The sequence below is a fragment of the Aquarana catesbeiana genome, linkage group LG12, assembly GCF_042186555.1.
Source record: "Aquarana catesbeiana isolate 2022-GZ linkage group LG12, ASM4218655v1, whole genome shotgun sequence".
Taxonomy (NCBI): Eukaryota; Metazoa; Chordata; class Amphibia; order Anura; family Ranidae; genus Aquarana; species Aquarana catesbeiana.
In genome coordinates this window covers 235,821,893-235,834,441 of record NC_133335.1, presented here as the reverse complement: position 1 = coordinate 235,834,441, position 12,549 = coordinate 235,821,893, and the positions used below count along the sequence as shown (strand labels likewise).

General features: G+C 47.9%; 1 protein-coding gene across 1 annotated transcript in view; it reads right to left on the bottom strand.

Annotated features, from left to right (window-relative positions):
• LOC141113409 (uncharacterized) overlaps positions 1–12,549 on the bottom strand; it is a 242,645-nt gene that overhangs the window by 110 nt on the left and 229,986 nt on the right. The window contains exons 6-8 of the mRNA XM_073606467.1: positions 10,769–11,035; positions 8,954–9,178; positions 40–306 (exon numbers count right to left, since the gene is read on the bottom strand). Coding sequence (XP_073462568.1) covers positions 40–306; positions 8,954–9,178; positions 10,769–11,035 — 759 coding nt within the window. The remainder of the gene's footprint in view (positions 1–39; positions 307–8,953; positions 9,179–10,768; positions 11,036–12,549) is intronic.

Below are 12,549 nucleotides of genomic sequence, written 5' to 3'. Positions count from 1 at the left end.
TGTTATACAAATAACAAATAACGTGCATAAATATCTCACCTATATCAAGACAATTTTCAGGTCCCACAAATAAACGTGGAACACGGTATTCTTCCCATCTGCATGAATAGCAGCCTTCGTCCTCCTTCACCAGATCGCTCAGTATAATTTTGGCATTCATAATGGTACCGGAAAGCCGGATACGACTTTTGTAATTGCTGTCTATCGAAAGTGACGCCATGTCCTCTTTTCCTTCTGATAAATATATTTTGGTATCTGTGCCCTCCGGGCCACGGCAACCGCGGGTGGCCGATCCTTGAGAGTTTGCTTGCCAATGAAGAAGAAAAATGAGAGTGGGGGTATTAGGTAAGTGATGCATTAAATCTGTGAAGTTTTCGGGAAGATAAAAACAAGTCGAGATGCCCAATTCCCTGCTATACCTCCTAGATCCCCCACCCCCGAGCTTCCAGATTACCGCACTGTGACTGTTAAAATGTGCAAATTCTTCCCACTTTCAACCAACGTTTGTTTGATCACAAGAACTACTTCACCACTTCAAGACCAGGCCTAGCAAAGAGACATCCCCATATATTCAGCAAAGAGACATCCCCATATATTCAGCAAAGAGACATGCCCAATCCAGCAAAGAGACATGCACCCTCCGGCAAAGAGACATGCTCCCTCCAGCAAAGAGACATGCCCCCTCTAGCTGGGGCTGGAAAGCAGCACATGATGTAAGGATGACACTGCACGCTAGAAGGAGGGAGCCTCGGGCAGTGCGCCCCCTGTTGCCACCCATCTTAAAGTTTAACTACTTAAACACTAATGCCCTGTACACACGGTCGGATTTTCAGATGGAAAATGTGTGATAGGACCTTGTTGTTGGAAATTCCGACCGTGTGTGGGCTCCATCACACATTTTCCATCGGATGGGACAAGTCGTATAAGTGTGAAAGGAGCCTAAGGCCAAAGTTGTGGCAAAGTAGTACTGCTCCCAAATCGCAGCAAAATAGCGGCCTCGAAATCGCAGTAAAATCGCGCGACTTTGAAGTCGTATTAGTGTGAAAGGCGCCTAAACCTTTTTCTGACACTTGTTGTTTACAAGTTAAAATATAGTATTTTTTGCTAGAAAATTACTTAGGACCCCCAAACATTATATATATATTGTCACGGAACGTCCCACACTCCGCTTGAGTGCTTCCGTCATATACCGCTTCCTCCAGTCTGTATACAGATAACAGATATTCCAAGTTCTCTGAGCATCAAGACAAGGCGACACTTGCTTCACTGCTACCATGAACTCACTTTATTCAGAACCAGAATACAGTCTTATATACACAGGCGAAGATTACTCTAACAATACAAACATAACCTAATTAACCTAATTAACATGAGCTCCAATAGGAGTCATCCCGTCTCCTACATTGTATAGAGGACAATGTGATCAGCTCATTCAACTAACACACATTACCATAAACATCAACACAGGGTTAATTAGAACAAACAACAATGAGTTGAATACCTTTAGAACCTAGACTAAACTTATTTACATTAAACCCATTATAGCTGACATCAGACAGGTGAATGGAGATGATGACATTAGCATCTCCTCACAGGATGTGTCCCAACAGTATAATTCAGTCTTATCATTCTAATATGGCATATAACGGGTTCCAGAGTCTGTGTGTTTTGGGGGGACATGGAGCTGAATCCAAAGTAACACCAATCCCAGGGTCCCCAGGCATACAGCTCACAGAGAGCACCATTCCCCCAAATGCTGGGGCCCATAATCGGTGGGCAACAGGCTTGCATACAGTCCTCTCCAACAGCCTCCGCTCTGGCCTTGCCCGTGACATTTCTCCCCTTTCGGCAGGAGACTAACACAGGAGGAGACCCCAGACGGGTTGACTCCGAAGTTAGTCCATAGTTCCAGTCCTCTAATGCCGGTACCCACACAGTACCCCAAACAAATTGTTCCAAACAGAGTATTACTCACCCAGCCAACCTCTGCCTCTCTCAGAGAACATATCTGCCGCTGGGGAGAGGCCTGGACTGGCCTTTCTCCCTGGAATCCTTTCTGCCGCTGGAGAGAGGACAGGGTGTCTGGGCTCACTCTGTCATGCTGTTGGGGATCTAGGCCCACTGCCCAGCATCCCTGGAGTATACAGGTGGAGACTGAAGTCCCATCCACCTTCACAGGAAATCCATCCTCTGTTAGTTGAGGGCAGAGTCCAGCAGTCCTTGGCCCTGTTGCCAGCCCTTCTGCTGGAAACCCCACACCATCTGTTCCGGCTAACTGTTGGAGAGGGAGGCCGACTGCCCCGCCTCCCTGGAACTCTGTAGTTGTTGCCGGTGCTGGGCAGAGGTTGGTAGCACTCTGCCCTGTTGCCAGCACTTCTGCTGGGGACTCCGCATCCTCTGCTCCGGCTAACTGTTGGGGCAGGAGGCTGGCTTCCTCCACTCCCAAACTGTGTAGCTGCCATTGGGGAGGTGAGCCGGCTGCTTCCTTTTCCATTCCCTCATCTGGCTGCTGGGACGACATGTCGATGGTACTGTCTCCCAGGTACACGGATCTTTGCTGGGGAGGAAAGCCCACTTCCTCCGCCCTGGCCAACTGTTGGGGAGGGACAACACACACCTCCTCTCCCTTCTCCCCCTGTATCTGCTGCTGGGAAGTGATTGCCATCTTCTCAGCCTGAGCCTCCACAATTGCTGCAGGTGTGGGGCAGAGGTCTTGGACCCTCTGTCCGGTTGCCAGCACTTCTGCTGGGGATTTGCCAGGTGGTTCCTCCTCTACAGAAACGTCTATTAAATCCCCAGTCTCTGGAATTGGTAAAAGTGTGGGACAGAGGTCTTGGACCCTCTGTTCAGTTACCAGATCTTCAGCTGGTATTTCCTGATAGTCCCAGGCAAAGGGAGCCCAGCCCTGGCACTGAGCAATGTCTAGCAGCCGTCTGTAGGCGATCTCTAGCTCCCATTCCTGAACGGCCAGAAACTCCAAATCTTCCTGTGCCCAGTGCACTTCCAAAATGTTCAGTAGCCCTTCTCTGAAATCCATGATTTCGTCCACCCGCCGCTCCAAATCACTCCCAAAGTTAGGGTCCCCTGTCAGCTTCACAAACAACAGTCCCAAGCCGCCGTAGCTTAAGCCTTCCGTTGGGCTGTCATCCGCTATCCAGGGACATGCTTGGGATACATGCCACCGGAGGGCTCTGTAGCTCTCATCCAGCTTTATCTCTGCCCAGACCAGCCTGCTTAATTCAGCTGTCTGCTTCTTGTGTGGTTTTTCTCCCAAAAACCGCACCCGCAGTCCGTACTGCGACCAGTACCTTTCCTCGATGGAGGGGAGAACTTTTCCCTGGTGTCGCTGCTCACGGGCTAGCGCTTCCTTCCAGAGTTTGCAGCGAATAGAATCACACCATCCCAGCAGGACCTGCTCCGATACTGGTCCTCTGTGCTGTATCTGCATCTCTCGCAACCTCCTTCTGAATTCCTCATCCATGGCGGCTGGTATCTGTACCTCTCCTCTCCTGCTATCTGGACCTTGGATCCAGATGGAAGTTTGGATGCCCCAGACTGTAGGAAGCTTTCCCGCTGCTTGCCACCAATGTCACGGAACGTCCCACACTCCGCTTGAGTGCTTCCGTCATATACCGCTTCCTCCAGTCTGTATACAGATAACAGATATTCCAAGTTCTCTGAGCATCAAGACAAGGCGACACTTGCTTCACTGCTACCATGAACTCACTTTATTCAGAACCAGAATACAGTCTTATATACACAGGCGAAGATTACTCTAACAATACAAACATAACCTAATTAACCTAATTAACATGAGCTCCAATAGGAGTCATCCCGTCTCCTACATTGTATAGAGGACAATGTGATCAGCTCATTCAACTAACACACATTACCATAAACATCAACACAGGGTTAATTAGAACAAACAACAATGAGTTGAATACCTTTAGAACCTAGACTAAACTTATTTACATTAAACCCATTATAGCTGACATCAGACAGGTGAATGGAGATGATGACATTAGCATCTCCTCACAGGATGTGTCCCAACAGTATAATTCAGTCTTATCATTCTAATATGGCATATAACGGGTTCCAGAGTCTGTGTGTTTTGGGGGGACATGGAGCTGAATCCAAAGTAACACCAATCCCAGGGTCCCCAGGCATACAGCTCACAGAGAGCACCATTCCCCCAAATGCTGGGGCCCATAATCGGTGGGCAACAGGCTTGCATACAGTCCTCTCCAACAGCCTCCGCTCTGGCCTTGCCCGTGACATATATATATATATATATATATATATATATATATATATATATATATTTAGCAGAGACTCCAGAGAATAAAATGGCGGCCGTTGCAATATTTTATGTCACACGGTATTTGCGCTGTTTTTGCGCAATTTTTGTGGAGAAAATACACTTTGCTTTTTTTTGTATATTGTGAAAGATGATGTTATGCCGAGTAAATAGATACCTCACATGTTACGCTTTTAAAATTGCACGCATTCATGGAATGGTCGACAAACTACGGCCCAAGGACTGGTTGCTGACTGAAGTTGGGAGAAATGTGTGTTGCCTGGCTGTACAGGAATAGGGGGACCCAAAATCCAGAGGCCCTCTAGGGGATAGGGCTACACCTATACAAGAGAGTCTTTGTCTCTAACTGAAATTTCTGCACCGCTTGAGAGAGAGAGAGAGAGAGAGAGAGAGAGAGGAGAGAGAGAGAGAGAGAGAGAGAGAGAGAGAGCTAGCTAGCGTTGATATGGCTCATGATGGTGGTTCCCGGTTAACGGAGGTTAGCCGGGAAGTGATAATGGGGCACTGCGGTCATTGCTAGTCTCTGAGCCAGCTTGTCGGCTTGAGGCCTATGTGATATATTTGATGGGACCGCAGTGCAAGTCTTGTTATGGACACAGAGGATTATTAAGATATTGCTCAGACCAACGCTTGAGAATTCAGCAGGTTGTTTTAACAGATGTTGTTTGTTTTTTGATGTTTTCTTTATGATAGATAATATTATATGTTATATTTTATATTTAATATTATTTGTTTAATAAATTAGGCCGCTACGGCCTTTTAATACTCCAATCTCGGTGTGGTTTGAGTTATTGGGGTAAGGGTATAAGTTGGGTGGTATAAGGGTTGGTAAATTACATCTGTTATCCGTCAGTCAAGGGCTACACCTATACAAGAGAGTCTTTGTCTCAAACTGAAATTTCTGCACCGCTTGTGTATGAGAGAGAGAGAGAGAGAGAGAGAGAGAGAGAGAGAGAGAGAGAGAGAGAGAGAGAGAGAGAGGGAGGGAGCCCTTCTGTCCCATAGATAGCTGCCCAAATCTCGAGAGAGCTCTGGGGGTTATTTACGCAAGGCAAATCCACTTTGCACTACAAGTGCAAACTACAAGTGCAAATGGACTTGAAATTGCACTGAAAGTGCACTTGGAAGTGCAGTCACTGTACATCCGAAGGGGACATGCAAGGAAAATAAAAAACAGCATTTTAGCTTGCACATGATAGGATGATAAAATCAGCAGAGCTTCCCCTCATTTCAGATTTACCCCTCAGATATACAGCAATTGCATTTCCAATTGCACTTTCAGTACAATTTCAAGTGCACTTTGCACTTGTAGTTTGCACTTGTAGTGCAAAGTGAATTTGCCTTTCGTAAATAACCCCCTCTGTTTCCTATCACAGTGGTTCCCAACCTCCCCAGCATGAGGGACCGGCCTTGGTGACCAACACACCTCCACAGACGGGGGGGGGGGGGGGAGAGGGGGAGGCGGGTTGGTTCGGCTACGGGAGCTGGGGTGGTTTGCGTATGCTGCCTGTCACCTCGCGGGGGGGGAGGGCTGGGATGGTTTGCGTATGCTGCCTGTCATCTCGGGGGGGGCTGGGATGGTTTGCGTATGCTGCCCATCACCTCAGGGGGAGCTGGGATGTTTGGGTATGCTGTCTGTCACCTCGGGGGGGGGGGGCTGGGATGGTTTGCGTATGCTGTCTGTCACCTCGGGGGGGCTGGGATGGTTTGCGTATGCTGCCTATCACCTCGGGGGGGGGGGCTGGGATGGTTTGCGTATGCTGTCTGTCACCTCAGGGGGGCTGAGATGGTTTGCGTATGCTGTCTGTCACCTTGGAGGGGAGGGGCATGTGCAACCATCACCTCCAGACCGGCACGGCACTCCTCCCTCCCCTTCTTCTCCCTTTTCCTCTCCATAGGTGAGGTGACCACAGAGAGGGAAGGGAGTAGTGGTGCTGGGAGAAAGGGAGCGGGCACCCTCTGGCGGTGGGAGGGCGGCAGTGCAAGTTATGCTGGATCACTCGCCTGCTGCCAACCCACCACCATATGACCCGGCCCCCCCAACAAGCCCCTGTCCTATCAGACACAGGCTATCCCAAAATGGCACCTGTTGTCCCTGTCAGAGGACACGATGGTTCCATGCCTGCCCTACAAAACAATTCCAATTAAAGTGATTCTAAAGACTCAAATTTTATCTTTTTTAAATAACAAACTTATCTGTAATGGTTTTGCACAGAGCAGCCTCCCGATCCCCTTCTTCTGGGGTCCCCCCCGCTGGCGCTCCTGGTTCCTTTCCACCCGCCAAATGCCCCACAGTAAGCCCACCACCAAAAGACACACAGAGCGTGGATCCCTCTTCACTGGCTGTGATTAACAGCAGCAGGAGCCAATGGATCCCGTTGCTGCCTCTCTGTCCAATGAGGAGAGAGAATGGAGACTGGGTTTTTTTATTGTTTGCTACACAAACGAAATAAGACCGAAAATTTATATAAAATAAAAATAAGTTTCTGTTATAAAATTTTGCAATTAAGTAATTTTTCTCCTTCACTGATGTGCGCTGATGAGGCTGCATAGATGGGTACTGATAGGCTGCACTGATGGGCACAGATGAGGTGGCACTGATGACGCTGCACTGATACTGTATGTGCCACTGATGGGCACTGATAGGTGGCACTGATGGGCACTGATAGGCACTGATGAGGTGGCATTGATGAGGCTACACTGATATGCAGCACTGATGAGGTGGCATTGATACTGCATGTGCCACCGATGGGCACTGATAGGTGGCGCTGATGGGCACTGATGAGGTGGCACTGATGAGGCTACACTGATATGCAGCACTGATGGGCACTGATAGGTGGCACTGATAGGCAGCAATGATGGGCACTGATAGGTGACACTGATGGACACTAATAGGCAGCACTGATAGACACTGACAGGCATCACTGATGGGCACTGACAGGCAGCACTGATGGGCACTGAAAGGCATTACTGATGAGCACTGAAAGGCAGCACTGATGGGCACTGACAGGCAACATTGATGGGCACTGAAAGGCAGCACTGATGGGCACTGAAAGGCAGCACTGATGAGCACTGACAGGCAGCACTGATGAGCACTGACAGGCAGCACTGATGAGCACTGACAGGTTGCACTGATGGGCACTGAAAGGCAGCACTGATGGGCACTGACAGGCAACACTGATGGGCACTGAAAGGCAGCACTGATGAGCACTAACAGGCAGCACTGTTGGGCACTAAAAGGCAGCACTGATGAGCACTGACAGGCAGCACTGATGGGCACTGACAGGTAGAATTGATAGGCACTGAAAGGCAGCACTGATGGGCACTGACAGGCAGCACTCATGGGCACTGACAGGCAGCACTGATGGGCACTGAAAGGCAGCACTGATGGACATTGAAAGGCAGCACTGATGAGCGCTGACAGGCAGCACTGATGGGCACTGACAGGCAGCACTGATGGGCACTGAAAGGTAGCACTGTTGGGCACTGAAATGCAGCACTGATGAGCACTGATGGGCACTGACAGGCAGCACTGATGGCCACTGACAGGCAGCACTGATGAGCACTGACAGGCAGCACTGATGAGCACTGATGGGCACTGACAGGCAGCACTGATGGGGCTGCACTGATTATCAGGCCACTGATGATCAGTAAAAGTAATGTCTGGGTCTTGACTCCCTGGCCTATCGGGTCTCAGAACCCGCTTCCTGATTGGCCGGGAGTTGAATCAGGAAGACAATAGCATATATTAATTAATATTAACATTAATTCGCTATTGTCACACAACTGGGAGGGCTCAGGGGGCAGTGCTCTGCGCCCCCAGGCCCACCCATTTTTTAAGCTAATTAGAGCCTCAGGCTGTAATCATGTGCTTCAAAAAAATAAAACCTAATTGAAATCCATGCATCTGGCCCCCTGTATCGAGATTAGGGGCCGGGCGCATGGATTAAGGGGCGGCGCCCCTACACCCCGTATGGACGGGCCACCACTGCTTAAATCTGGTGAGTGCATTTCCTAAAGAGAGAAGGCGGCACCTGATCACGTTGGTGGTGGATTAAAGGTGTATTAATTCCATATCACTATTCACTTGTGGAGGAACCATTTTTTGTTTTTCATTTTTTCTCATGGTCTATTCTTTATATATGTATTTTTTCACATAGATTATGTTTTTTTTTTATTGATTGAGCACTATTTTTATATAGAGAAAATGGTGTTTTGTGTAATTATTAGTGTGTACACTTGTATTATTAACACATTATTTGATATTAATGATTTAACCTTTTTTTTTTTTAGCTTTGCTCATTAATATTTATACACCTTTAACATATATTTACACATTTCACATTAAAAAAGTGCAAAATTAAAAAACAAAAACAAAAAAAAAACCCATTTATTTATTTTGTAAATGACTTTTCAATGCTTTGTACCATCGATAAATGGTAACGGCGACTACTAAAAAAAAAAAAAAAGTATCAGTACTTGTAGTCGTTGTAAAAAATAAATAAATAAATAAATAAATCACCCCGCCAAGCTTATTTAACACTTCCTGAAATTGCATTATAATTTACAGAAATTTAGAATCCCCAATTTTAATTTAAATCATTTTTGTAAGGTCACTGGAGTGTGTTTACCTACCATTGGTGCATGGATATGGTTTTCGGCCGTCTTGGTTTAAGATCCAGGTAAAATCATTGTAGGTGCCATTAACTTCCATTGTATTGCAATATTTGTCACTGACAAGCCAAATTGTGAAAAGGCTCGATGTTCCTTTATAGAACGATAATTCTCTGAAGCGACGATTGGACGGGGCCAAACACGATATGGTGGCGGACTTCCCAGCTTCATACCTCTCTGACATTGCTATAAGGGAATAAATAATTCCAAAATAGAGGAATCAATGGATTAACCACTTCAATACCGGGCACTTATACACCTTCCTGCCCAGGCCAATTTTCAGCTTTCGGCGCTGTCGCACTTTAAATGACAATTTCACGGTCATGTAACGCTGCACCCAAACTAAATTTTTATCATTTTGTTCCCACAAATACAGCTTTCTTTTGGTGGTATTTGATCACCTCTGGGATTTTTATTTTCTGCTAAACAAATAAAAAAAACGAACATTTTGAAAATAAAATTTTTTTTTTTGTTTATGTTACAAAACTTTGTAAATAAGTAAGTTTTCTCCTTTACTGATTGGCACTGGTGGGGCTGCACTGACGGGCACTGATAAGGTGGCACTGATGGGCACCGATGAGGTGGCACCAATGAGGTGGCACTTATGAGGTGGCACTGATGGGCACTAATATGCAGCACTGATGAAGCACTGATAGGTGGCACTGATGGGCACTGATAGGTGGCACTAATATGCAGCACTAATGGGTACACATAGGTGGCACTGATGGACACTGATAGGTGGCATGGATGGGCACTGATAGGCAGCACAGATGGGCACTGATAGGTTGCACAGATGGGCACTGATAGGTGGCACGGATGGGCATGGATGGGCACTTATAGGTGGCACTGATGTACACTAATAGAAGGTACTGATGGATGCCAATCAGTGCCAAACAATATTGCCTGCCAATCAGTGATGCCCATTGTGGGCACTGATTGGCATCAATTGTGGGCACTGACTGGCATCCCTGGTGGTCTAGGGTGGCATACCTGGTGGTGACATCCCTGGTGCTCCTGGTGGTGTCCCTGGTGGTCCAGTGTGGGCATCCTGGGGGGGCTGCACTGATAATCAATCAGCACAGACCCCCCCATCAGAGGAGCAGCCAATCGGCTGATAGACGCGAGTGAGGAAAAGCAGATCGACTGCTCTTCCTGTGTACAATGTGATCAGCCGTGATTGGACACAGCTGATCACATGGTAAAGAGTCTCCGTCAGAGACTCTTTACCTAGATCAGTGTTGTGGTGTGTCAGACTGACACACCGCAACAACGATCGCCGCGTCGCGCCCCCCCGGGGGCGCACAGTGGCTTGATATCCTGGTGACGTCATATGACATCCAGTCAGGGTATCAAAACCACTTTGCCGCCGTCATTTTACTGCGGCAGGTCGGCACGATCCATCGTAGGGGGGGGGTTCCTGTTAGGCAGGCTGTATGGGGCCCCATGATTTTTAATGGTACCTCTTACTGGGGGCCAGGCCAAGATGTGGGGACTGAAGCTGCAGCCTCTGTTCATTTACCAGCAAATATGGTTGACCTATGTGGTGTGCGCCCCCTAATTTTGCTATTGTCAGTTCTCCCCTTGCTTTCATGGAACAATGCTAGTGCTTGGTGATTACCCACTTAGGTCACATGGGGGGGGGGACAGGAAAGGGTCCTCCTGTGTAAGCTCCAAATATGAATGCATCGCCGTAGCCTGTAATGTGACATCACCGTGTCAAATCCCGAAAAATAACATGTATGTTATACAAACAAATAACGTGCATGAATATCTCACCTATATCAAAACAATGGTTAGGTCCCCTATATAAGCCTGGAACATCCAATTCTTCCCATGTGCATGTATAGCAGCCTTCATCCTCCTTCACCAGATTGCTCACTATAATTGTGGGATTCAGAATGGTACCGAAAAGCCGGATACGACTTTTGTAATTGCTGTCTATCGAAAGTGACGCCATGTCCTTTTCTCCATCTGATAAATATATTTTGTTACCTGTGCTCTCCGGGCCACGGCAACCGGGGGTGGCCGATCTTTCAGAGTTTGCTTTCCAATGAAGAAGAAAAACAAGATTGGGGGTATTAGGTAAGTGATGCATAAAATCTGTAAAGTTTTCAGGAAGATAAAAACAAGCCGAGATGCCCTATTCCCTGCTATACCTCGTAGATCCCCCACCCCCGAGCTTCCAGATTACCACACTGTGACTGCTAAAATGTGCAAATTCTTCCCACTTTCAACCAACGTTTGATCCCAAGAACTACTTCACCACTTCAACACTAGGCCTAGCAAAGAGACATCCCCATATATTCAGCAAAGAGACATCCCCATATATTCAGCAAAGAGACATGCCCCCTCCAGCAAAGAAACATGCCCCCTCCAGTGCCCCCCCCAGTGCCCCCTCCAGCAAAGAGACATGCCCTCTCCAGCAAAGAAACATGCCCCCTCCAGCAAAGAAACATGCCCCCTCCAGCAAAGAGACATGCCCCTCCAGCAAAGAGACATGTCCTCTCCAGCTGGGGCTGGAAAGCGGCACATGATGTAAGGATGACACTGCACGCTAGAAGGACGGAGCCTCGGGCAGTGTGCCCCCTGTTGCCACCCATCTTAAAGTTTACCTACTTAAACACTAATGCCCCGTACACACGGTCGGATTTTCCGCCGGAAAATGTGTGGTAGGACATTGTTGTTGGAAATTCCGACCGTGTGTGGGCTCCATCACACATTTTCCATCGGATTTTCCGACACACAAAGTTTGAGAGCTTGCTATAAAATTTTCCAACAACAAAGCCCTTTATTGGAAATTCCGATCGTGTGTACACAAATCCGACGCACAAAGTGGCACGCATGCTCAGAATAAATTAAGAGACGAAAGCTATTGGCTACTGCCCCGTTTATAGTCCCGACGTACGTGTTTTACGTCACCGCGTTTAGAACGATCAGATTATCCGACAACTTTGTGTGACCGTGTGTATGCAAGACAAGTTTGAGCCAACATCCGTCGGAAAAAATCCATGGATTTTGTTGTCGGAATGTCCGATCAATGTCCGATCAATGTCCGACCGTGTGTACGAGGCATTAGGCCCCTTTCACACTTATACGACTTCAAAGTCGTGCGATTTTAGCACGATTTCGCAGCCGCTATTTTGCCTCGATTTGGGAGCAGTACTACTTTGTAGGTAAAGAGTCTCCGTCAGAGACTCTTTACCTAGATCGGTGTTGTGGTGTGTCAGACTGACACACCGCAACAACGATCGCCGCGTCGCGCCCCCCCCGGGGGCGCACAGTGGCTTGATATCCTGGTGACGTCATATGACATCCAGTCAGGGTATAAAAAACCACTTTGCCGCCGTCATTTTACTGCGGCAGGTCGGCACGATCCATCGTAGGGGGGGGGGGGGTTCCTCTTAGGCAGGCTGTATGGGGCCCCATGATTTTTAATGGTACCCCTTACTGGGGGCCAGGCCAAGATGTGGGGACTGAAGCTGCAGCCTCTGTTCATTTACCAGCAAATATGGTTGACCTATGTGGTGTGCGCCCGATCGTGTGTACACAAATCCGAC